The following is a 27,582-nucleotide window of genomic DNA, read 5'->3' on the forward strand; positions in this document are numbered from 1 at the left end:
GCAATAAAGCTATCCTCTAGATGCTGACCCGTTCGTGGAGAATGGAGGGAATTTCAAATCCTGGGGCAGTGTAGATTTTGTAAGTAAAAACACTACAGGGAATAGTAGCGTAATGTTGGATTTAACCAGAGATTCACAAATTGTTAGGAACGAAGTGAGAACTATCTGAATCTAAGAGATTAGGAGGTAATGGCAGTGAAGTGGCCGATCAACTGCATCGACAAAGGGGCAAAATCCTGTTAGGTGTTGTTATTATTTCAAAGAAAGTCGGCTGAAAATCTACGAAGTTTCACAAACTGACTGTGGGTGGCGCCTGAGAAAAAACTCGAAAAATTCTTGCACGCCACCTGGAAAAACTTGCAAAACTAATTTGAAGACTTCAAGAGGTGACGAACGGAATAATGAAATGTGCTGAGAGCACTATTTTTCATACCTTTATACGCAAAGAATGCTGTGTTACAATGCCCCTGCTAAACGTAGTACTATGGTTACTTAAAAAGTTTTGAGTAAAGAGCTTTTGGTTCCACCGCGTAGATGACTGACGACCCTTACCTAAGAATAGTTCTGGCACTCTTCTAAGCGTTCACTTTGTTGATTGAAGTTTTGGATAAATCTATTTCAATTAGTTACATGGATGTCAGAATTATGTTTCGTTTGGAATTTACTTTCGACGAAAAGCGCGCAGCTGTCCTTTCACTTTGCTTTTCACTCCGGCAAACGGTAATAAAATAGGTTAGGCTGACAAATACGAAGCCCTGGCGTTCATACTCTTAGGCATTCTGAAGCGTTAGTATGGCTACATCCAGAATGATCTACGAATACTATTTAAAATGGTACATAACTTCAGCCGTATGTGTATGTTCATTTATGTGTGACGCTAGGATGATACGCTTTATTTTTATTTCCAAAGGTTACGCTTGTTTGCAAAGCTATCTTACATCCTGCCTGCAAATAAATTGACAGCTAATGAAATAACCTTTTCAAGTACCTTTTGGACACTCAGACAGTGGTACCGAAAATCGATCACCTCTGTCTGGACATCTTGCGAAGAAGCCGGTGGAAATATCCGGCATAATTTTAGCCGTTTTCGCTCACGCAAGCCCGTCACATCGTAGCCTCTTGCACCAAGTGGTTTTCTGAATAGTTGCACGCAGTATGCAGGCTCAAATTTGTATCATGGGAATCAGTTGCATGCGAAATTTAAATGCGCTCGCATCCAGGTCATGGAGGGAATACGGTCCATGAAATTATTCATGTCTGTGGGCAATCCAAATAGCAGTTGTCTATCACTCAACACTGCACTACTTCTAGGGATTCGAATTACAACAAGTACCCTCAAAGAAACGGCACCGTGAACGAGAAAACATTCATTGTTTCATGAGTACTGCGCAGATGACCGTCAATAGTAGTATTAGGTTGTATAATTTCCTTCCTTACAGGTTTTTGGGCTACTGCGATAAAAACCAGTTGTTTTTAATTACCTTAGCATGCTAGTATTTATCTCTAGACTAAAAAATCTTTTCACGTGGTCGTAAATTGATGAATTATTGCTTAATTGAGTGTGCATAATGGTAGTATTAAAAGTCCAGAGAAGCAGCGTTGATGACTAAACCTTCGTTTATATAGTGGGTGCCTTCTGATTTATACAGCACTCATAATTAATAAGTAAGCCTGAATGAGACGTTTCTTTTTCTGCACTAGGGTGCATCGTATTTTTTATTGGATGTTCAGTTCAACTTTCATTGGATGGGTGTTCGTGAAGTTGAGCTTCTCAGGTAAAGCAAGCATTCTGACTTTACAAAGACGGTTGCGGGGATGAACACACAGGACATATCACGACAGCGACAAACATCTTTGAATCGCTTTTGTTTCAAGCTTTAAACCGTTTTATTTCTAATCAGAAGATATCGTTAGCCTCCCAAATATTGCGATATTCTCTTCTGTTGCTCTCTCTTGTTCTCTCTTGCTTCTCTTGTTCCAAACAATTTTTATCCCAATTACACGTTCACTGGGAAAAACTTTGAACATCCTGGGGACAACTTTGCGGTGAACCACCGAACATTGAGTCTTCTTGTCCTAATAAAATGTTACCAAAATCAACAATAAAATAGCCCGATAACCAAAGCGGAATACGATGCCATTCAGTTGTGACGATTTTGCGCCGCTAACCTGAATATCCCACGGTCATACCAAACGTGGTGCAATACACCGATCAAATGTCAAGGTCAATCCAATTTCTGCGGAACGTCGAAAGCCGCATGATGAATGCTGCCTATTCTAGGGTCCAGCCAAAAAAACGCATTTGGTCCCTTTGGTTTTTGTATGGTCTTTACTCTGGATTTAGTCCACAGCATTTCACTGTTTTCATGCAAAACGAAATAATTTAGGTCAAACCGATGTCATCGCGTCCACTGGCCCAAACAAATAGAAAGGCTGAAATCAACTGAACAAAGGTGAATCAGATTAATTAGGACCAAATAATCAATACAGACTGGTAAGTTTATCAGTCCTGTTATCTGCAGTGCATTTATGGTGTAACATATGCCGTAACATTCGGTGTACGTAACACTGCAGGAAATGTTGTTTTAACCGTTGTTAGGCCTCAGAACACCATGTCGTCTGTTTCATAAACCCTGTACAACATTCATCTTGAAGATTGCCGGTCTATGGACATCCATTGCTTGAATAGTTCTGTCCGCCTGATATATTTTTCACTTGGTCAGGGGTCGTACGATGCTGGCTGCTTTGTTAACAACCATGCTAGTTATTCGGTTTGTGTATGACCCCAGCGCTCAACTTTCCGATTATTTAGAGCTTAATTCATCCACTGGACGCCTAAACAGTCAGTTTAGTTCTTCTTATACTTCATCACTTACTGATGTCTTGATAGTTGACTTTTCCTCTACAGAGTCGCAACCTCCCAGGGATTACAAATATATCCATGGTCTCCAGCCAAAAAAACTCCTTCAAAAATAAATAATATTTAGTTGTATAAAAGGAGACAGGCCCATGTATAAAAAAGAGACAGCATATGATACACAGATCAAAGCAGGCATAGCATATCTCAGATCGGGAACTATACACATTAGTACTCTAAATGTACGTGTGGAGTTCAGTTATTCTATATAAACACTATACTTTGTTTGTAGGAGAGTCTGTCTGGAATGAATTTCATTGGAGCTGAAGCATCTTTAAAAGATTTTTTCTGCTGTGTATCGCAAATTAGGAATAAACTGGCCAGTTGCCGATGAGGTCATCCGCATCATGTGAACGCGGCAGCTGCATTGCCTCTGTATTAGCCAGTCGTCTTCGAAGCAGGCTGATTTCTAATTCAGCCATATTCAAATCACATCGAACCCGGCCTAACTCACTCACCAAACTGTGAGCGCGAGCGCGATATCCAGCAGCTTCTGCGCGGGCTTGAACAGCAAGTGCCCGCCAATAACGGATTTGTTCCTCGGGTTCCAGCTGGCCTGCAATTGCGCTTTCGTTGATGGATGATCCCCATGAGCCGCCAGCACCACCGAATTCCGCAAGAAGACCCGGTTGTACCTGTCGACGTACTCGGACACGCTCTTGCCGCTTGTCAGTGTTATTTGTAAAGTACCGACTGGCATCGACTGAATCAAATGTCATGTTAAATGGTGGAGGTTTGGGTGGCGTTTCATCTTGATAATCAAGCGGTGGTATATTATTAAACCTACTCTCTGAATGGGGTGCACTACGATATAGATTTACTCCCATTTTCGTGTTTTCCGGATACGACCAGGTTAGTCCAGCAGTTCCGATATCCGACTTTGCGGTTCTCAAACCAGTTCGAAAATTTTCTGGATGCCTATGAGTTGGATAGCAGAATAACGATCGTTTTGGAATTCGGGAAGCGCTTCGTTGAGTAGGCATCAAGGTCATTGTCGTGTTGCCTGATATGGTTTGGGGTACATTTGGTCCAAACTGGCGGTCAGATGACCTCACTGGGTATGTTTCCGCATAATACGGTTCTTGGTATACACTGCGACTTCTCTGTGTGCCAAGGTCGTATTGATCTATAGTCATGTTTCGTTGTGGCCGCCGTCCAAGACTGTCTCCAGCTAGAAGTACAGAGTGGATAAAAATGTAATCAGCAAATCAATTATTTGAAAGCAACAGCTCTGGCTTTGAAGATACGGGCGACCACGTTGTCGGACGCCTTAGTGAACAGATGATAGTGCCTATATAATGCAGTGTGCGAACCGTAAAACGGATTCTGGAAAGTTGGACTGTTTACCCGAAATATGGTGACTTTCTCTGCAGCCATGTTAAAAGGCTTATTTCATTCCTAGCCGACATAGGCATCCCTCTATCGAAATTCAAGCGTTTCACTCGCACATTTCAACATAAAACTGACTTATCTGACCAAATATGGTACGCAGTGGCCAAAACGGTACAGATATATTTCATAAAATAAGAACAACTTGAAACTTCTGAACAAGCATTCATTTTCCTACAATTTTTCATGTTTTCTAAGCCCCTCAGCCTCAGCTCCGGATTAAACTCAAAACTGTATTTTACTGGAGCGTCTAGCACTTACGAAATAACCTTTAGAAAATGTCTGATAAGAGTAGCTTGCTTTATTTTCACGTTGAATGATGCTGCATTACATGACTTATGAAGTTAATAACCGGGGAATTCCGCGCTTTTGTTACTGTCGTACAAACAAATTTATTGTTCCTGGGAAGAAAATTCGGCACAACAGTATTTTGCCCCGCGAATCCGCGTTTTGATCTACGTATGAATAAGATGTATCTCACAACGACTGCTTCTATATTTCAACTGCTAAGATGTACGAAGCACCGAAGTATACCTCCTAAGCGTAAAACACCATTCATAAGGTTGCGGGAAAATCTCCTATAGGTCACTTGTGGTTTCGCAATCCTTGGCGCTCATCAGGTAGGTGTGTTCTTGCCTATCCGTCAATAGCATGTTCTATTTCTACACTACATTACAAATTATTGGCGAAGTGCAGTCATTGTAAGATTAAGCTGGTGCTACTCCTGTTCTAATAAAAGGTAATTTATCGGAATAGACTGATCTTGTTAGGTTCATGAGCTTCGTCCGTACAATGGTTTCTCAATGAAAAAATCCCCATCTTAACCGCTAGCTCGCTGTTGATTTAATCAGGCGTTATCCAAAAAGTAACATTATTTTCAGTGAGTCTTCGTATCAACGATTCTTTATGAACAGCTCAAACACAGAACGAACTTACAAACAGTGCCAATAGATTCTGTCTGCATCACGGATAAACCGTTTCTAGTTGCTCTACTAGAAACAGAACGTCCAATTCCAGATGACCGACTGGGGCTTTCATGTGGCTGCGAGTCAATGGGAGAGGAATTTAGGTTTGTACGAGTGTCAACCTGGCACTCAGTCAGTGGTATGGCTTGATTTGGTTGTACACTTCTGAAGGAGTCTAAGGCCGTAATCGGATTATCCCGGTCGGTTTCTACGGAAGATGACTGCATTTGTGTGTTGCCAGGAATAGTGAGTTGTCTGCGTCTCGAATTGCTTTGATGACGTTGACGGGTTGATCCAAACAGCGTATTGTCAAACTGGGAAGATGGTGCTATACACAGTCGAAAAAGCTGCTTGTGATAGCGAATAAACTGTGTGCATGTAAGGTTGATTAGTGGAGCTGCCGATATTTCAACATCTAAGTCTCCTTCCTCCTGGCGCAGAATGTTTGGTGCGAAGATACTTGCTAAGTTTTCCACTGTCATCAAGTTAACTTCGTGATGTTCAGCTACCTATGGAAGGAACAGAAGAGTGAAATAAATAAATTTCAACTTCTGAAGTGATTTGGTAATGACTGATGATCATTTGAAATGAGTAGCTCAATTATATTCCGGTTTTATTGAAATAGGAAATTGATACTTATTGATACTTATTAATACTTACAGATGGCAGTAACAAAGAAGTCATATGAAAGGCAATGTGCCTTTGTTTACTCATTTTCAAAGACGCACTCTCAGATGGCATCTGGAGAAGAAACACTATCAACACGATAGCTTAACTAAACGCGTTCGTATACTGATTTTGGCTAGCAAAAGTTTCCGTCTGGGAAGTTGATTCTTCAATCTACCTTACAGCAAACACTTAGAAAACCGAACATTCTTGTTAAACTAGTTTCATGGAGCGAGCATTCAGGGACTCCTCGAATGATCCCCAATCTCGGTAGAATGCCGATTGGTGGAAAAATCACTGTAAACCTGCATAATTAGCAAACCGAAATCATACTGTTGTGTCAGTGCAAGTAGATTTTCTGCTGGAATTTAAAAGCTCTGTAATTCTACCGCGTTGTTATTGACACACGTGGCACAAACAAGATCAAACTAGGTGACCCAGATAGAATTACCTGGACGGCCTAAAATATACGTTATGTTGTCAGGCCGTTCAACCGATTAAAACGCTGCAAATGTGTTTTCTGGTGGAGGCAAAGCCGAATAAATTAAGTGGATTTGGTCCCCAGTCACACTTATCGTTAGACCAGGGTACGCGTCAGGGTTTGTCAACTGACGATTCACACCTGCCTTTACCGATAGGTTTCCTCGTCTATGTGATGTTACACGTTTGATGACGTAGAACGCTGCTGTCAGATTTTGACCCGCTGTGTTATATTGATCGCTCAATGTTGTTCTTGAACGCATTCGACTATTTTACCCCATTGACGCCCCCATACTTTGTCAACGTATTTATCATTCAGCCCTCTTTATTCGCGTGCTGGGAAGGCATCAACTTGCTTTATATCATGACAAATACATCGTGGCAGTAAAGCCGTATGCGACACTTTGTGAAGAAAATCAACATAATTTCCGTGACATGACTGGTTGGAAGCACTAACCAAGTAGTTACCCTCTACATTCAGTCGTATAGTAGGAATAGCAAAGATGACAGAATTGTTCTAACATAAGGAAATGACCTTGTTCAGTACAAAACATCGGATAAAACCTAAAGCACACCCAATCCGTAAGAAAATCAGCAGCCATAAAATGATTGAAAACGGTTCTGTTAGATATTGAAAATAATAAAAAAAATGCACGAAGCCTGATGTGAAATACTTTTATTTACACAGAATTCCTCCTTTTTTCTGGTACGTAGAGCTGATATGTTTAATTACCAAACTTGAGTCGAAGTCCAGTAAGGTAAGCAATGACCACCCACATATCGTTCTCTGCAATGCCTCCCAAGGTTGCAAAACAAATTAACTCAGGTTATTCGACTTCTGTTTCTGGTAGAGGTGAATACTACTGTTCCATCAACATTTTAAAAGAACAGAGGTAATTCCGCCTTACAGTTGAGAAATATTCACGAATGTGCTGGGTATACCATCATGATCTCTAGAGATGTACAACAGCTACTTGGACGACTTTTATTGTCAATTCCAATTTTAATCATGGTTTACCAAATTACAAACACTAAGGCGCCTTCATATTCCTTGAGTAACCATGGGGAAGCATGGTTTGCCAGCTGATTACATCTGAGGAGGAACACTGATCCATGAGTTTGGCGCATCTTAGCTACACTGAACCAAAGAAATTCCGTTTAATCCACCAAGATGGCTTCTCTTGATGTTGAATCACCAGATACTAATATACCTTTGGATTCCTACGGTACTATACCGTTAGCTAACATATATCGGTAGACCTCCAGTCTACCTAACTATGCGATCTGGGTACACTGGATATTAAATTTGACTATGGAAACTTCGTCTGCCATCAAAAAGATACCCCCGCCCTTTGGAGCTCTGTGAACAGTACGTTTGCTAACATTTCCTTTGCTATGAAAGGTAGCCAAGCATATAACAGATAGTCCGCTTTAGGACTTCCGGAAAGCAGACTGACTCGTGTTATTACCTAGCAAAACTAGCCTTCATTTCATCGATGATCCTACGAATTTCAAAATAAACCCTTAAATGACGTGTGAACAAGATCGCTCATGGTTTGAGCACCTGAAACAGATAGGGAACATGCCGCTGTCAAAAAAGGAGGTTTATCTGCAACGGTTATTCTGAATACGCTAAATAAAAGCAAAGAACCGCCCGAAATCGCATCTTTCCGGTTACGCAACCCAGAATGGTCTAGTTAACTGTATTTCCAAGACTCCAAAGTGATAGAATTGAGTGGCGGATCCTTCTGAAGAACGTGGCATCTGTCAGTAGGTAAAAAAACTGATCATGGTTTATCAAAAGACAAGACAAACTTTATGTGACAACACTCGGCTAACCTATGATCTACGACATGAAACCTAACGCAATCGACTGCAAGTCATCTGGTGATCACAGGTCATTACTTTGGTCCATATAACCATCCAGTGTTTTACTACATAATTGGAAAACCAAGATACCGACTTTTAGTGGAACACTCTAGAGCACGTCGCTTTTATATACACGAGAGTAACCAACTCTACCGACTTGACATTGCACCCCAACCAGACCCATTCTCTTTGAATGTATCCTCACGGTTTTTAGTGTTAAAGCCTTCACTAACTGTTTTGTCTGGGTGATCGCTGGAAATGGGAAAAAGGTTAGCATTTATTTACTGATATCACTTCATAATGGTTTTAGTAAAGTCTTTCAGTTATCGCTGTTTAGTTTGTTCCGCTCTATCAAGACATGCACTTTAGTGACTTGATCATATTGTTCGCTAGGGTATATGAGAAGAGGAATTAAGTGGATTTATACTCAGGAGTAAAAACTCGTTGGGGACCTGTTCAACCTTGCGCGCTTCAGTGTGACTAGCTGACTGTCTACAGAATACCGTGCAATGATTGATTCAATTAAATCTGTCCGTTAGTATATGACGTTCCTGGCTACAAAGAATTTAATCGCTGGCGCAGCGTTTTCAGGTATCTGTCGAGTTAATTAGTATCTGCTTGGAGATCGAAAACCTCACGACCTCATCATATGTTTTTTCTAGTTTGTATAGCCTAATTATGCTTACTAAGTATGAGTAAACTTACTAATCAGATCATTCTTTCGATTCTCCGTTCGTCTCACTTTGAATGCTTCATCACCACCCGAAATCAATGTGACGTGGTAAATGAAATTGCGTCATATGTATGTAGTAGAGCGAAACTCGGCGTTAACGGTGCAGTCAGAGAGATTATTGACCCAGAGAGAGGTGAACGATGGACAAGCTTAACTGCCTCTGATGTGAGTCGTTTCAAGAAGGTTAAGCTAATGAGACATCACAAGCTGCCGGTTAGTACACGGTTATTCAGCAATATTTGGGGTGGATGAAAACGGCAATGCAGATAATTCGTCAGCCAAACAAGACCTTATGGCCTATAGCTCATCTGGTAAAAATTCTTTTGACACCAACATTGAATGTGCATAACAAACATGTGACAAAATAGACGCGGTACGATTACAGATACAAAAAGAGTCAGATTGCTCCATTTAGCTGCTCATTGAAAAGTCAGTCTTGGTTCTCTGAGAAAAGCTCAAACCACACATCCGTACTGAGGGTATAGCTAATTATATTGATACCTCATATCATCTAAAGTATACTCAAGAAACTTCCGTACTAATACCTTATCACCTCTGTAACCTGGGTTGTCAGTTGTGGAGTAAATCAAGTGCATGTGCATTTAGGGTCAATGAATGGAAGTCCTATCTTGTTTTACTGTAATTTAACGGACTATCTGAAACTACGAATTTTCGTAGTTTCGAAATGCATGGGAGCTGAAAAGAGCCAATATTCTTGTATATTTTTTGCAGTGCGGTCTTGAAATTTTCAGTTGGGTCTTCATCTCTTATGTGAGGCCAATGTACTTCGGAAACCTGGGAGCACTGTGCAGCTGTGTGTATCATACAAACCTCTGATTAGTTGCAAATCAGCGACCTCCCGAACACAACTTTTTGGTCCTGAGTGGCTTACTAGCAATGTGGTTAATTTGCCACGGAACTCAACGCGAGTATGGCACATTTGAGAGTTCCACAAGATGAGCACTACTAATCATTCCTAGTAAAGATTAAACTATCGTGAGATTATTTTCTCTTCTTTCAATTCGGAAGCCCAATTGATCATCCATATAGTCCAGGACTGTTGTCAGTAGGGAGATTCAGAAACAAGCAATATATATTTGTCCGGTTCCGGAAGGTTTGGGGAAACTTTAGCCGAACTGTCGTAGGCATGAGAGAACAGGATAGTCGGTCTCACACAGCATATCGAATTTATGGCATACAGTCGAACTGCTTTCTTTCCTCTGGAAAACAGAAAACCTTAAGCATGTTGGATAGCTTTATAAAAGTAGTGTACTTCCCCTCATGTGTGATTATGTTCCTCAAGCCGTGTAGACATTCTTTGTTAAAGGTGAACTGAACGTCGATTTGTACGTTTTGAGTTATCTACATGAGGTATTATACTAACCTTACTTGAATTATATTCAGTAGCATCTATTCTGAACGTAAAGTTTTAAACGTTCTCATTCATTTGAGGGACGACGTTAGAGTACGGTGTGATAAAAATCAATCAGTTCAATTTATTGCTACGCAAATTGTACTGAATAATGTGTGTGGTCTTGGTAATGCTATCTAGACATCTCAACAAACAGTCACTTGAGAAATCAGGCCTCCTGCTTTAGATGAAAGAAACAGGTTGATAAGCGATGTCAACGATTAGTAGAGCTTTTTCTGAAAGCGAGTCATGGAATGCAGACAATCCAAATTAACCGATTTTATAATACGTCGCTCTTATCACAGTATCTTAGTACGTTCATACGGAAAAGGTACGAAGTGCTGAGTATCACTGAAAACACATTGTATAACATTTTGTGTCACAAGAGGCCGAAATATAACAGCTCTTTCCAGAATGGAACCAATAAAAAAACTGTCCTCTTGTTTGTTGGTAGGCTGATGGGTGACGGTGAGCTATGGGAAATGCTATGAAACTAAGATTAGTGCAAAAGTCTGAGTCACTAGAGTTATGCCCGTTCTGAAATTAGCGTACAGTGAGAATCCATACTGATCCGTTCTGTTCATTAGCGAATTTGCCGACAGATGTTATCTACCCCAGCCTGCAGCTTTGTGTATCGAAACCGACTTGATCTATTCACTCGAATTGTGATGCAGTTTGTGATAACCAGGTGGCATAGGGGACAGCTTTTACAAGACGCAACGAGCTGGGCATTTCCGGAGCGTGGGTTTATCAGACTGTTTGTGAAAACCTTCCTATCAACAGGACTATTCTTGAGAGTAGGAAGGCAGTCAAAAGCATCTTCTGCTTAGCTAATATTATAAATAAGTTAATAATGAGGGGTGCATTAAACTCATCACCTTACCAAGGCACTCAAAATTAGTCAACATAGGAATTGGCTGACAACATCTGTAACCATATGTCTGTCCGTCGCAGCATGCGTTCCACAGCGCAAATCAAAGTAAAAGCAGATGTCTTGGAAATTTGAAACATCCAAACCCAAGTGCAGGTTACAAAGCATGGATTTTAAGTACACGTTGGCGTAACTATATTCAGTTGTGCTGACTTACGTGTCACTACGCACTTCATGCATATTTGTGACAAAAGCATCTATAAGAATGTTATCCACGAGTTTATTAAACAGCGGTCCAAAACCAGATGACTCTTGTCATTCTCTACCTCATGCATTCAAGGTTCAGTGTTCAAATGTGCCGAATTCGTCATATGGAAAGTGTTCACTAAGTGGTCCTCGTAGGCAGTGGCCTTAGCAGTGCCACCCAAAAACTGTTCTTCAGAACAAAATGTCATTCACCAAACGGACTTTACGAGGTCATCACTTCTACATATCAAACTGCCGTTAGCTTAAGTCTAACGTCTAACCCGTTTGTATATAAAAGGTTCTTCGTTACAATCCAAAAATATGAAAACCGGATGCACCGGTTTCAAGGTCTACAGTTTTTCTACTTAAAACTAACGAACCACAAGGTCTCGGGGGATTTTCTTTTAATATGTGGTTCATAAGTTCATTTAAAATAATGCCATTTACCCAAAACGTCTCACTGCTGTTATGGGCACCATGCATAGCCTGCAGGATAATACTGATGCACAAATATCGTTCTCATATATATATATATATATATATATATATATCGGTTGGAAACCCAAAACGCCCTGTTTTTACGAATTAGCTCAGGTTATTAGTGACAGATACGATTGCTCCCTGACATGAAGGACCATCCGGCCTTCCGTGTGTATCAGGACCACCTTGGTGAGTTTGGAAATATGAAAGACCACGTTTTTGTCCATTTTTCTAGAGCTATCTAGGTTTTTCCGGGTTTTTCTTGTGGTAAACTGGAGCTCAGATGGTGAAAACTGATGCTGCCGTCAAGACGTGTTTGAATGGCAAACGTAGAGAAGAGATGCGTTTCAGGCTTTTAAAAAACTGGTCTAGTTTCTTTCTCCATGAACGAAAAGAATATAAATGCCAAGAAAGTTTTAGGAAAAATCTGGAATCTGGCATATACAGATCCGTCCACCTAGTTATACGTCCAATCAAGTTTGAGTTTGTTAAAAACTTCAAAATCAGCCGAAAATTTCACGGGAGAAGAGGGGTAACTTCCTAAAGGATACTACTCACAAGGTTGCTGAAAACTCTCCGACAACACACGACTGGTTTAATCTTTCATGAGGCTCACGGGCGTAACGTCTGTTCACATCTTCATGTGGGCTTTGCAAACATACTACTCGTTGCTGAAAACTCTCCGACAACACACGACTGGTTTAATCTTTCATGAGGCTCACGGGCGTAACGTCTGTTCACATCTTCATGTGGGCTTTGCAAACACACTATGGGTTACAAGATCTATGAAAATTATGTTGTACCATAGTGTTGAAATCATCTCAGCGACAAGTCACTCAAATAAGTTTACCACAGAAGACGAAGTCACACCGTAGATATGATCTTGCTGAAGAGCTGGTAAGCTGGAGCTAAGATGTTTCAACTCACCCTATCTTTTAAAACTTTTAAAGCCTAGGCTATTCTATGAGCACCTTTCTGTGGCGAACACGGTGGACGGAAAGCTATTTGATAGATAACCCAATTTAACCGCTTACCTTGGCTTTGCGTGCCGCATTGTCAGTTGTATCTGTGAGAAAGTTTCAGTTAGTTCGTCAACCAAGGACGCTGTGTTGCCTAGGGAGTTCATACCACGCAAACTTGTTAAGTAAGCATAACTCGGGTTTGCGGCTTTCTTTTGGTCTGTTTGCACGAAATGGTATTTATTCTGCAAATCTTCTCGGCCAGTCGAAGATATCATTATGCACTGAAGAACGAACCAAAATTCAGAAAGCATGCCACCTGTTTCATTTCTCATCCATAGTAGTACATCACGGGATTTGAGGTATCCAGATGATTTAACGCAAGATTAGCGTTAACCATAGTGCAAAAAGATCAACAAAAATTACGTAACACTGACTAAGAAACTAGAAACTTCAGGGTTTTCTGGCACTGATGACGAATCAATGATGAATCAAAGCTGCCTTCTTTCTGTGAGCTATGGGAAAAGAACTTTCAAGCGTGCGCTGTGACGCATTAAGTTTGCCTGACTTCAAATTACATTGGACGTACTGCGTTTCTTGAAGTGGGCTCAGATGGAAGATTTATTTGGTTTATCAAAGAAAAACACTCCCTTGCGTATCAGACCACATCAGTGTATCTTTGGTGGACTCAAGATTATCAAGTAAACTATGTGGCAGAATACTATTTGCCAGGCTCGAACAAACCGGCTCAGCTAACGCTGTTGTTTGAGTTTGTCTCTGATATACTTGGTATAATATATTCTACACTCAGTGAAGGTATATTGACATAACGAAACTAGCTCCCTGCCAGGTCAAAGGTTGTGGGGTAGTGTACATCTACTCATGTCGCTTCGCCCACATTACTTCTAATTAGATGACAGAATTCAATCAAATCGAACAAATCTCCCAATAGGTGGTAGGTCACATAAACACTCACTTACAAGTTTTCTGAACACTTTTCGATAGCTTTCCACCGGCTACGCTCATAACCATTATAAACGAGGGACTTAGCTGCGTTCCAGGTGCGATTCCCGTCAAAGCCAAATTGGTATGCAAATGAATGTATTTCGCTAAGAAATTCTGTATTTTCGAAACCTTACCGTCTGTCCAAGAAGCCTGTATGCTGAAACGTCCCTACATTAGAGGCAGCTGTGGAGAAAGTCTTCTTGTCCTATTAATGGTGCTGATTTTTTCCCACGTTGGCGATGTACACAAAATACTAAAAACCTAATCATGATTGGGTACGGCTACCACCAATAGGATAAGAACAATGACAAAACTATAAGGCAAAAAAATAAAGCTTCCCCTTGGTACAAAATTGAAAACGCTTGTGTGTTCGTGACGGCTCTTGGATGGAAACAGAATATTCCGTGAGATTTGCCCAGCTGCCGACTTATTTACACTATGTGATCATCATATTATATTGCATATTCTGTATGCACATTTTACCACATATTAAATCGTATTTTTATACAACTTAAACAGACGCACATGCGTACACTTACACAGAGAACGGAAATTTTATGGTATTCACCAGAGCGCTTGTGATTTTCAAAGCAGTTGAGGCGAAGAATGATGACTAACACTATGTAAAAACAACCTGCGTCAGAATCTGAAAACTCCTGTGTTCATAGGTATTATTAAAAAAACGGTAGGTTACGAGTATTTTACTGAAAATAAACATAATTTTCTTGGATTTTTATCCCTCAGTTGTTAGTCAAAAGCTGTGTGTGTGGTTAATTTAGGAAACTTGTCACTGTTATTATCAACTTCGTCTAAGGAGAGTTTAAGAAGAACAACGATGAATAACCGTAGAAAATCAATTGGTAAATTTGCCCAAACCAATTCCATGTTACAAATGAAGTTACACTTGGCTAAACGTGAATTCGGAAACATTATAGGACAAAGCTCTGATTGGCCTCAGCGCGATCCTATTAATATGACAGCAAACTGTCAGCCAACGAATAACCTAATCTCTGCTGGATCAATAAACGGCTGATGCCATTTTGTCATCCATTCTGGTCAGAGGGCACAACATTATCACAATTTCCGAGGCTAAAAATGTTATAAAACTCGGGCCAATTTGTTTGTCTGTTAGTTACGAGTTGCAAAACAGAAACGTGTTCGAGTCAGCGGACTGCTAGTATCCAAAACAAGTTTTGTGGACACTATATGTAAACTGCAGATATGGCGATGCTGAATCAAGAAACGTTTGCCTAATGGTCAATCCGATCACCAAACGGTGCTGTGCTTTATAGGCTTATGTAAGTGAAACGACCTATAAATCAAAATTATATCCAGTGGCATGTACTACTCGTAAGCCTCCGAATTCCCATATCATTTGAATGCACATTGCTGACTTACTTCACTCAGAAATTGACAAAGGAATTGGAGTAGATGATAATTCGGCGCTGGAAGCATTTCTATTGAATCTGTCACCATTTCTTGATCCTGTCCAAGTTGTATCTTAAATCCAACAGATTTCAGTCGGTCATAAAAGGCGAAAGGAACAACAGGCTCGGGTAGTTCACGTAGATACAGTTTTAACAAACCGGCGGCTATGTGGACACTGTGTTCCTTGGGGTGAAGAATTGGTCCCGGGGATGCTACGTCGTATGCTTCTGCGAGTGCTTGAATTTGATTTTGTGTGCCACACTTTCTGGAACCGAATTGATGGGTTAAGTTACCACCACTTCATTTGGAAAAGAGCAACTGCTAACTTCAAACATCTTTGTCAAATGACCACAATCACTTATAATTTATGGGCCTAAAAGCTATTGTGATCTTTCGTTCTCTCTCGCTGAACACACTATTGCATCTGGTTACGCACGTCGCTCCACTAACCTAATTAAATATAGTAACTATCGATTGGGATCATTAGCAAAAAGTGCCGTTTTAGCAAGTCACTTAAAAGAGATAGATTTTATGATAACCTAAAGTAGCGTTCAAGAGTTAAATTTTGTTAGACTAAAGTGTGTGAGCTGACCGGAATATACCCTCCGTTGTCATTCCGTACTCCCGGATAAATGCAGTCGATTCGTATACGACCCTTGGAAGGTAGTCATGTTCTGGCCGAGTATAAGGGAAAACCTCTTCAAGTTTCGACCCAAACAAGGCTGAAGAAGAGGATAAACGAAATAAAAATGCTTTTAGTTTAATTCTGGCCTACTAAAGATCGTGAGAGAGTATGCAGAAACGGTTGCCTAAACATAACAAAAAAGAATTTATAAGTTAACTTAGTAGTATCTAATGCATACATCAAATATGAATATCACACCATAGTACATACTGATTCAACATGAAGTTTTCTCCGTACTGCCCGACTTCAAGTTCTACACCCGAAATTTTACTGATAGTTTACAGGTAAGATAAGGAAGGGGTCGTTGATTATTATTTGTGTGCTGACAACAAGGGTGAGAAAGTGAATAAAAAATAAAAAATAACATCCCTTAGTCATAGTAACATATTATCTCCTTGCCCATTCAAAGGATTGCATCTCCAGCCTCAAAACTTACGCTTTATACTTGGTAAATGTTCAAGTATGAGAAAATGGCTAAATATACTGAATGTCAATGGAAAATAAGCTTTATGGGTTCAAAAGCGATAAAAAACAAGTTTCGGATCAAAAGCATGACGTTCTGGATGATTTTGTGCGATAAAAGAATTACGCACACACAACCACTTTTGAAAAAAGTCATTATTCACGTTGGAATAAATGGATACAACTAAATGGCAGCAGGGCGTCGAGTGTTTGTCCGAGGGGCTTCAGACGATCAGTCTGGAGTCGAGAAATGTGATAAAGCACTGACACTTCCACAATGGAATCAAGCGACTTTTTTTACCAAACGATGTTTGGTAGTGTCTCTCAATATCTGGTTGGCTCCAGATGAATTTAGCATTTGTGATGGTATTTTTTGGATCTCAAAAGTGGCCTCCGTAACGACGAAGCGAATGTCAATCGTCCGTCTGAACGGACGTCTGCACCTATTATCGTTAGACGTCAATAGCACTTCATAATAACAGTGTTCAGGCGATGCTGGCAGATTAAAGATCGGGTGCTTCAAGGTTATTCGTAAGTGCCTGGACCATAGTTGCAATCCGTGCAATAATATCACCGTTGCCAGGCGTTTCAGTTCTGCCCAACAACCTCAGTAATTTTGGAGATACCATCAATTACGTGTGTCAGTAACACTGAGTATACATACAAGTTTTTACCACACAGATCACAAGTGCAAGCTACCTTTACGTTTCACCGTACATAATTTGTTCGAAACTTTGTATACATTTTAGGCAAAAAACAGTTACCAGTTTCTGAACCAAAGGATAGTAACGTAGGGTAGGTACGCCACTCCAAGATGTACCGTATCATATAAGTGTTCTACATATAAAGGTTATCGCTGCAATCCCCCAGTAAGGCGACGTGAAACAAGTACCGATGACTGCAAATTGAGAAGTAAGACCCGTTCAAAAAATCAAGTACTTTGATATTCTGGTATTCTAATAAATTTCGGGCAAGTTAATCTAGTTTGAAGTTTTTGCCTTACAGTGAGTTAGCATACAGGCGTAAGGGGGCCAAGGCACATTCACCCCGGTTTGAAAATGCTTGGCTTCAGGCCTAGCACATCTGGCAATTATGGATACATCATTAATGCAAGGAATTTCTACACATACTGTATGGATAATTTTCATTATGTAATGCGGCAGTCTAGAGACAGTAAAGCAGGTAACTCAGGAACGAACAATGATTTCAAACCAAAGTAGAAAAATGAACAACACCCACTTTATTTAAATGTTTCATAGAAAAGCGAGTCGTTTACAAACTGGTAGCGGCGTAGGCTTTCTCCGTTCTACACGACTTCTTAATTTCAAGCGGCCGACGAAAACGAAAGCATATTGTAATATTTAACCGAGAAACAGCTTCTCCAAAAAAATCCTATCGAAACTAAAGATTACTTCCACGTTACATAGAACCAGGGTTTTGACCGACCATTAGAAATACGAACACTCTGGGCTGAACAATAACTACCTAGTTTGCCTATCCGGTCCTTCTAAACAAAAATTGTGCTTGCGCATTTTGGGTTAGTGACCTTCAATTTTTCTCCGTATGACTACTGGTAAGACCGATGAAATTCGTGATAGCCCATTACATCCACCGTCCTCCTTCGTGTTCTTCTGGTGAACGTGGCCAACGAACTGCCACCAAACTTGTTCAGAATTCGAACGTTAAATCGTTGATTTGCGACCATGAACACCACTTCGCAGGTATGTGCTGGTATTAACGGGATAGCAACTGAAGTTCGGATGATGATTTTGTCTCTGATATCCACCAAAACATTTCAAAAGCATGTTATAAAGACTGGTGTCCAGGCACTACTCCAAGATCAATTTTCTCCTGCCCTCAGAACACTTATCAAACTGTTGAATAACAAACCGTTCGTTGCTGCAAAAGTTCAAACAAGTAAGTTGATGAAGTAGCAGTCACTGTAAGTATTGAGAACAGAAACTTTGACAGTGTTATCTACTTTTCGCAGGGGAACTGACGATTACGGGGCCATAGGCAAACAAAGTAAAGTTGTTCATCAGAAGGTCACTCGTCTGACTCTACTGGAACCGCCTGATTAGTTTCTGCGACGAATCTGTTTACAAGGCACCCACATAAGGGTGTCCCACCTAGGTACTCAGAGAAAAGTAAATTTATGCTAAATATTACCGGCTCATGGCCGAAGCGTACTGCCATCATGTGAATCCTTCTTTGAGTGTGGCCTTGTCTTCTGTCGACCAGAATTCTTTTGGATCTTTGTACTTAGAGGATCTCTGTCCTATTGTAACGAACGTTTGGTCTCCATCGTTTAGAATGCACATTTTGAGAACCACATGTGACATTACAAGGCTTCAAAATTGCACGTGAACCTAGCGAATAAGAATAAAAGGTGTCTAAAAGAAGCGCCTATATCAGAAAGAAAACCATAATCAGGGAAAAAATAATGCGTGTTGTGATAGTTTTGCCCCTGGGAACAAGATCCTCGTTTCACCCAATAAACTGTTTTAGCGACGGCTATGTCGTTTCCAGCTGTGGCACCCCCTTACCGGTCACTGTCGATCTAATGTCCCAAGTCACTGAGTGACCATGGAAGCCCCTGAACAAAAGTACCGAGCAGACGGTCAGTGCGTTACCATCGCATGCTCTTATTCATTTTTATCTAGTTAACTTTGTATGGGGGTGCTTGCTGGATTCATCGGTTATCGCACCAGTTAATAAGAGGCATATACAAGGTGATCCCCGACTTAGAATATTTATGGCCTTAGCTACCATATTTGTTCCAGCATCTGGTGATTATGTGTGCAGTTGAAGAGAATATTGATATTTCCTGCATTGGCTTGTTTACCGAGTTGGGTTATTGTTTGCAAACGCTTAATCACAAGCCGAGGCGATATGGTCATTGCGTTGTGAGTGAAACTGCGTTGAGCTGGAAAATACGTGTTTTTTGAATGCAAAGATTGGTTTAGGGTCTAGCCCCCCATGACGACCTTGACTGATACTGATCGTCTGCGTGAGTCTTCCTATCAGTCTATTGACTGTTCCTATCTGTTCCTATCAGTCTGTCTGTCGGGTGACGGGTTGGTGGTGAAAGCTGATGTCCTCCGTCCTTTTACCGTGACCTCTGTCCGTGCGTCTGTTTCTTGGTTCGTCGGTTTGATGCCCAAGGGTTACTCAGTGTTACCATTGAGTTGTCACTTCCTGGCTCGTAGTGATGCGTATACAGAGTCAATTTCGATATGCAAATTGAAGGGGTCCTTTCTGGAGCACCAAGTTTCTAGGAATTCCTTCTCTCGTTTTTTACTTCTGGGTGTTACAATTTTCATGTTTCTCAGATTAAATGTGTGTCTATCCAGTTCTTGATGTATGGAAACAGAAGTTGGTGAGCCGTGCCTTTGGACTGCTGCACAACATGCGCGGTACGTTTTCTTCTAGTCTGTCCAGTATAATATCCTCTGCAGTCTGTGCAGTTGATTTGGTAGAGACATTGTTTCTGGTGTCCTAATGTGTCGTGAAACAAGCTTTCTAACTGAATCTGCTGGATTGTGGACACTTCCAACCTCTATGCACTTCTACGTACTGATGAAGTCACCTAGGCTGGTGACGGGACGTTTGCAACTGAGTCAGCCAGCTCAACGAACAGACCAACGGCAGATTCCATCTGTTTTCGCGAACATCACTAGGTGCCTGACTTAAAACTTAAGGAGTTACGGTTGTGGCTGTGTTTTATATTGAAGGGAGCTTAGACCTGAAGCATTATTTTTTTATCCCGTGGCCCATTTCCTTTATGGATCCGTGTCACGATTTAACCTGTCCCATTCATCATCGTCATTCAGAACGTCGCCAACTTTCGGGGGTTTAACTACAGTGCCATCTAAATAAATCCAACCAGGAATGTGACGGAAATCAGAAAGGATGATAAATGTGTTAGCTGGTAAATCCAGAGCCAGCAGGTTTCAACATTGGCTGCTGAAGCCAGCCAACCGGGCTGGTCATGACAAGATATTTTTAGTTTTCGGAGGTAGCCCTAATGATATGTGAGGGACATATGTCGAACAAGGCGCACTGAGCACCCTAACGATCTCAGGTTGCAAAAATATGCAGCAGATGTCAGGTAACTAGCACAAAGTCAACCTTGAAATTTACCAGTGCAGTGTGATACGGTTATAGACATTTGCAATCAACCACAACAAACCGAATTAATTAATTACAAGTAGTCACAAGATGACCTAAATACAGACCTCCTAATTTCGTCCAATTCAGCAACAGCACGTGATGCGGTGATGTGTGTTGAGCAGTCATACCTTTGTATTGATCAAACGAAAGTGGTGTAGAAAGCACAATTTTTCTGGGTTGTACGGTCAGTCTACAATTCGATGTTGGATTCGCACACACAGAACGGCTCAACATGACATTGAAATCACCCTTCGTCTTAGAAGACAGTGTTCAGATAGTAAGACAACGGGCTTAAGTACTTCCTAACAATGCCATATCATGCTGGAAAACACAAGCTTTCAATGCGACTCACTGAAGAAAACAGTGCACCATTATCGGAGAAGTCCAGGTCGTCTCAGATAAAACTAGTCGTGATCTTATGGTTGCTTGTGGTACAAACCTTTTTAAATTAGATGACCTAAGAACCCCAAAACAGGACAAAATTCTCATGGGCTATTTTTATTAGTCAGTTTTTCTGGTTGTATTTTGGCACGAGGTATCTGGATTCCACCGGATTTGGATGCATACAGTTCACTGACCAAATTGATCGTTTCGAATTATTCCTTACTGAAATACCAAAAACCACCGCCCGTTGTATCGCTGTTGTTGTGTTACACCTCTTATGAATGTGCAAACCCACATTCCGATAGACAGTAAGGGGACATCCAATTCTCCAGCTCTGGGTTACACATAGAGGGTGTCTACACTTTCTATTCAGACATGGCATATTAGTATTCGCTGTCCAACCGCAGTGCATATTATATTGTTTTTTTGTTGACTGTTTCCTAAGTTTGCGGTTCGTTAGAAGATCCGTTCAATGTGTGGGATGTTTTCCTATTTAAGAGAAAGAGTTATCGAGGTGGACTTCTCGTGCTTCTTTGTTTCTAGCATAGAGTGACCTAACTGACACAGTGAGATCCATGTGGTAAGCTTCAAAACTGCTCATTACTTAAAATGTTTATTTGGTACTGGGGATAAGATAACCGGTCACGAATGCAGCGAACTTCCATGAGTGAGGCAGTCTTTGTTCTGGTTAACAAGAAAACGCTACGATTTCGGTACAGTTGTCTTTGCTCTAATTGAATGAATCTAGCATAGCAAGCATGCTTCCGGGCAATCATCCCAAATACTCCGTTGCTCGTCAAGGAGCCTAGTTTGATCCAGTCACTCACAGATGATTTGCAAATATTTACCATGATTTTGCAGAAAATATTCACACAAGCTTCAAAGAAGATGCTGCAAAGCTCATTGGTATCTGGTATTGAGGGGTAAGATTATCTGTGTCCTTTTCTCATCAAGTTACTTAGGTAAGATATCGTAAAAATGGAAACCGTTTCGTCCGATTCAGTGGGTTTACCGACATTTCAGTCAGTGAATTTAAAGAATACAATGTCGGGCGTTTTCTGTTCTATTATTCACCCTTTTGAAATTGTGTCGAATCTACTGGCTGTGTTTGGCCGATCATCATGACAAGAAATGAAGTGGGAAACGGTACCATCTCAGGTTTTTTTCATATTATTTGTACCTTTTTGCCTAGGGTTGGTGAAAAGTCTGTGCGGAGCCTATTTCACATAAATCAATTTTGTTTGACCTAAAGACCGAGTATTTTTGTAATGATATTTGGTTTTCGGAGGCGTGGCGCCAGGATGATAGACGGCTGATGAAAATTTCAATGTCAAAAAAACGAGGACAACTAAAAATTTCCGTTTTGGAAACTGCACAGGAAGTACGGAAAAATAAATACAATTTCTGTGACTGAGCATCTTGACTAAAACATCGCAAGTGCACTTGGTACTAATCTCATATCAAAGGCATGGGTATGTGGGTATATAGAGGAATTAAGGCATGCGCGGGATTGTTCTTCAGATTTATCAAGTTCAAATCAAAACTATGACGGCTTTTGGGCCAGAGTTTTGACCGGAGATTTTTGCAGTAACATGCGAATTTCGATGATGTCGGGAACCGATAACAGTTTGAACAGTTCCTGACCACTCACCTTCCGACAGAGGATCGACTAATACCCCCCGGTGTGCAATCAGTCTCGAGGTGTGCCAAACTCCATCTATCCACTATTCAGGAACCCTGCTTGCCACCAATATGTGATGCTCAACACAAGCATGAATACGAGTACACAGTGAAGACGGTAGCTAGCAACAGCATGAGTGTACCTAAGATTAAACTTGATTCCAACTCGTATCCAAGGTGATCAGTCGCGGGAAATGGGCCTTGTCCCCTGTGTTCGTTCAAATCATGACTTTCGACGCATCGTCATGATACTGATCGTAGCAGTTTGCGGAACCACAGACTGATTGAACTACCCTTTATACCATAGTGTTTTGGTCGGATCTCTATTTCAGTTCACTCGATATCATCGTGTGTTATGTGAGATCATTACGCTGTGATCTGTAGTGTATCCTCAATATGGACAAGATCATTGTGGATTTCATGATTATGAAGGCAGTGAGAAAAAATGCGAACTATGGCTGATTTTAAGCTAGGGAAGTTCACACACGTACGCTCAACCCAGACCGCAGAATTCACAATAAATAGAACTAACAGCATGAAAGAGCCATAGCATGTTTAGTTACTGCCAGGTAAGAAAATCCTGTAGCTCAATGAATTTTCAAGCAAGAATTGTGCCTAAGTGAGTAGGATACTCATAATTAATGTTAGCTCAATGTCCCTTCAAAAACTGGCCAACTGGATCTTTCATTGCACGTGCGGCATCCTTTGAGCATCAAAGGAATTCTGCCGACCATCTACCTACGAGTCACCGGTGCGATAGAAACAATCGGATAACTAGTAGAATTAGTCTAATTTATTCCAGTTTCAAAAATAAACAGTTGGTTTAGTCCCTTGAGGTGTTGTTGGCTGAAAAAGACTATATATCCGAATTTGCCTATGGGTGGTATCACGAACACGTTACAACGTCACCTCTGAGAATGTAACGCGAACAACTCGGAAGCACATTTGTCGACAGGTAGGACATAACTGTATTGTTTATTGCATTAACACAACTCAAAATAGAACGAACTGTTGCACTGTTCGGTTACAACAAGTATATAAAGAAATACCGCTAGTAAATGGACAAGCGTAACACAAGGAGCAGTAACGAAAAATGGGTGAATGGTGTGGTGGGGAGTGGAGTTAAGGCAAAGTAAATACTCGACTGGAAGTGAAGGTCGTTAATCGTCAAGCTTCGCATTTTTGTATATAAACGTCGTACTTTTCGTTTGCCAAGTTCATCTGTCTCTGCATCAACCCACATCACAGCTCCTTTAGGCTTCTGGAAAATACATCTGAACAGTCCTGAAAATCAAGCAAGATGCTTGTTCTCTTTGGGTGTCAGTTCAATAGGTCAATTTATGACCTGCAGACAGACGTTGGATGTGCCAGAGAACAGCGACTTCGGTGACTCCGGACAGCGGCTTGATCAACAGCCACTAGTTGAACTCCAGCTATCAATGCTCTAACACACTGCCGATTACAGAGCAATATTTGGCAGGTATGCTGTAAGCAGGGTTCTATTAGCACACCAGTAATTTCCTTATGTTCAACTACTTGATGCACGTTTCTTTGATTTTATTTCCTAGCTGGCTTGGCAATTTCCAGCAGAGTATTCTTGGTATTTGTGCTCGCTATCCTGGTGGCTACAATGTATTCCCAAGGTATTAGCTTAATAGACAGATCTTTTATTCCCACCAATGTTTCAGCACTCGGAACTCCGAGTTCACATCGAACACAGCAATTTCACCAAAGTAACCGACAACCAGAGTTCTTATCATAAGAACACGAGTTCTTTTCCACGGTTTTCTGCGGCAAAATAGGGCTCCGTGTCCATAATGCTAGTCTTCGAAACAATGAAACATGAGGGAATCGGCTAAATTCGGCCAACCCCATGTGTAAATGTGCACGCTCGTGGTTAGAAAAACGTGAGCAATACTATATGATCCAATCGCAGGAGCATTCTGGAATGACGCTTTATTGCAGCCTCCAAAAATAGCATATTTCGAAGAAATATCGATAAGAGTCACCCTAAATTGACAAAATTCAAAATTTCAGGTTTGGTATCTCAGAAAATTGTGTAACTCAGCAAGAATCAAGGGAGAATTCCAAGAGCTTTTTGTATACATTTGTGTACTACTGTATACGATGATTTTCTTCAGCTTTCGAAATATCAGTTTATTCGCAACAAAATTCAAATTCAAATTTAAGAGTGACCAACGACGCGAAGTCAGATAAATCGGTCCCCTTAATGTCTACATATTCAACACTTAAATGTCCCACGAGTTGTGGAGAACAAATGGGTTGCACGTCCCAGCGGAATGGAAGGAGAAAAGGAATGGAAAAAAGAAAAAAATCATCACCAGTCCTTCCCTATTATAATAACTTGAGAATAGCTCATATGCCAATCGAACTTTTCCACTAGTGGAACCCATCAACCAAAACTATTTCAATATTGGACGCTTGCAAACGTCCAGTATATCGGTAGCTGCCTACGTAGAAATATAGGTTATGACCCTTGCAATTTACGATTTCCCAAGTTTGCTCGGTTGAATGAACAATTATGTATAATCCTCCACGCAATTAGTTTCGTGTAGAACACGCTGAATATATATATATATATATTATATATATATACATCATAGCGATCTGCGAATGATAGGGACCGAGGGATCTGANTATATACATCTAGCGATCTGCGAATGATAGGGACCGAGGGATCTGAAAGTATTTTTTAAACTGAGCACTATTCGTTAGTAGACTCCATTTGGTACAGGAAATGTGGGTTAAGTTTAAGTTGCTAACCTAGTCGCTATTTCAGTTCTCTCGTAAAATCTTCCTGATTCTTGCTCTAATGAGTAAGAAAGGCCAACACCGGAATGAAATGTTTCACGAGCATATGCGGAGTGCAACCATTCTTACAATCCTCCGTTATTAAGAATGTGATCGATGGCAGCGTTTGTGTGACTTATTTTACGAGTGATGATGCACTTTGCTTCAACTGAATAGGTGACCTCAAGCGTCGCATCACTGGTTTCTGATAACACCTGTACTGTTTACTCCACCGTTACTCTGTACTAAGGTGACTCACCGTGCGGTTGCTGACAAACACACTGCGCTGCGGGTAGCCCGCCTTCTGTTTTTCCGAGTGTTATTATCATCCTTTATGACTGCTGTACATGCCGTTGATGTGACGACCCAAATGTTGTGTTTAATTTGGCAGAAGTTGGTGTTTAAAACGAAAACGCATACGAATAGCTTGCACGTTCAGCGATAATTGTAGAACAGTTGATGGGCACAAATATAAAGCTTCTAATCTGTGGAGGTTTAATTTAGAACTGATCATCTGAAAAAAGAAATGTATTACGTGTGACCAGATGATATGTGACCTGAAGATATAAACAAAGGAATATTAGGTTTAATACAAGTCAGAGGACTTTCGCTGCTTGGTATTTGTTGGGCAGTTGGACTTAGATATCCGTGTTACCATCAGTGGCTTACAAGTCGTACGAATACGACATGTGTCACTGATTAGGTAGACATTGAACAATTGTGCAAAAGCAGCCGTCAGCTCAGTGGCTGCCAAGCCACTTGATCAAGAATGGGTGCGTTATTGCACCCACACTTAATTCTTCATACACGTAGGTCAGTCTTGGATACAAACGCTACCATACCCATTCAAACCTTGACGTTAACCATTGCACAATACTTGGTTTTATCCTTAGATTAGGCGCATAAATGTTTTCCTGCAAATCAAATATAACATGAATCAAACAATACTTCGTTAAAAGGCGGCTCTATTGGTTGCGCGTCTCATGAATAAAAGTGAACCGAGACCTCATTCATATCCGTGTATTTTCAGAAGCTTCATGCGGTGAAACATGATGTTTAGTTCTCACAAAAGCGAATAATCCATACATTCATCAGTACTCCATATGTATGACTCATACATGCAGGCATGATTTAGCCTGCACAATGCGTATCAACTCTTGCCACTTAGGTCATTAGAGAACTATTCGTTTCTCGTCCACGTGAACTTGTAGAGGTACCATTAAACCTGATGTGTTTTCAGGCAAATGCACTTTCAATAAGACCGAAAAAATCACCATTTTAATTTGAGTATATAATAATAATATAATAATAATATAATAATAATGATAATAATTAATATAATAATATTATAATTTGAGTATATTTGCTAGCTTTATTCTACCATCCACTGCGTTAGCTGCGGTGGGTAATATTATCTTATGATATTTTTAAATGGTGTTGAAGAAGTAACCGTAGCATAGTTATCTGCTTTGTCAAATAATTGCCAGTCAAAGCTGTTCGTAAAGTCGTGGTTCATCGTATCGGATTTATGTACATTAAAAATCATCTGAGATGATAATTAGTCCGTTGAATCTTGGTCAGTAGTGAACGTCATCTCACATCAAAGTAACTCAGGCAACCTGCGAACGAGAATATTTTGCTCTTTGCTTGTTCAGAAAGCTTGCTTTTCCAAAATACGGGATATAACATAGCTGCAGCTAACAGTATACTGGTTAACTTAGACTGGTTGTCTAAATACAGGCCCTTTCAAAAGGTCTTTCCAGTTTCTCTCAGGTTTGTTATTTGTCATTCTTGTCACTGCCCAGCGGTTACTTGTGCGATCTTGCGGATAGAAAAAGCGGGATAGTCAAGATTCACTGGCGAACACAGATTTGCTGACGAATTATCTCACCGAAAGTTAAGACACAGTACCAACAGTATGTACTTTTGCCACTGTGGAACTGGTTTTTGATGCCTAGCAGCTCTATC

General features: G+C 40.7%; 1 protein-coding gene across 1 annotated transcript in view; it reads right to left on the bottom strand.

The window, feature by feature from the left end:
- Positions 1-2,998: 2,998 nt before the first annotated feature.
- T265_03030 (hypothetical protein) overlaps positions 2,999-27,582 on the bottom strand; it is a gene marked incomplete at both ends in the record, with an annotated part of 32,878 nt that continues 8,294 nt past the window's right edge. Inside the window, 4 exons of the mRNA XM_009167419.1 lie at positions 2,999-4,088; positions 5,243-5,780; positions 15,390-15,684; positions 16,012-16,141. Of these exons, the coding sequence (XP_009165683.1) occupies positions 3,223-4,088; positions 5,243-5,780; positions 15,390-15,684; positions 16,012-16,141 (1,829 nt within the window). The remainder of the gene's footprint in view (positions 4,089-5,242; positions 5,781-15,389; positions 15,685-16,011; positions 16,142-27,582) is intronic.

This window comes from Opisthorchis viverrini, assembly GCF_000715545.1.
Source record: "Opisthorchis viverrini unplaced genomic scaffold opera_v5_41, whole genome shotgun sequence".
In the NCBI taxonomy this organism is placed as follows: domain Eukaryota; kingdom Metazoa; phylum Platyhelminthes; class Trematoda; order Opisthorchiida; family Opisthorchiidae; genus Opisthorchis; species Opisthorchis viverrini.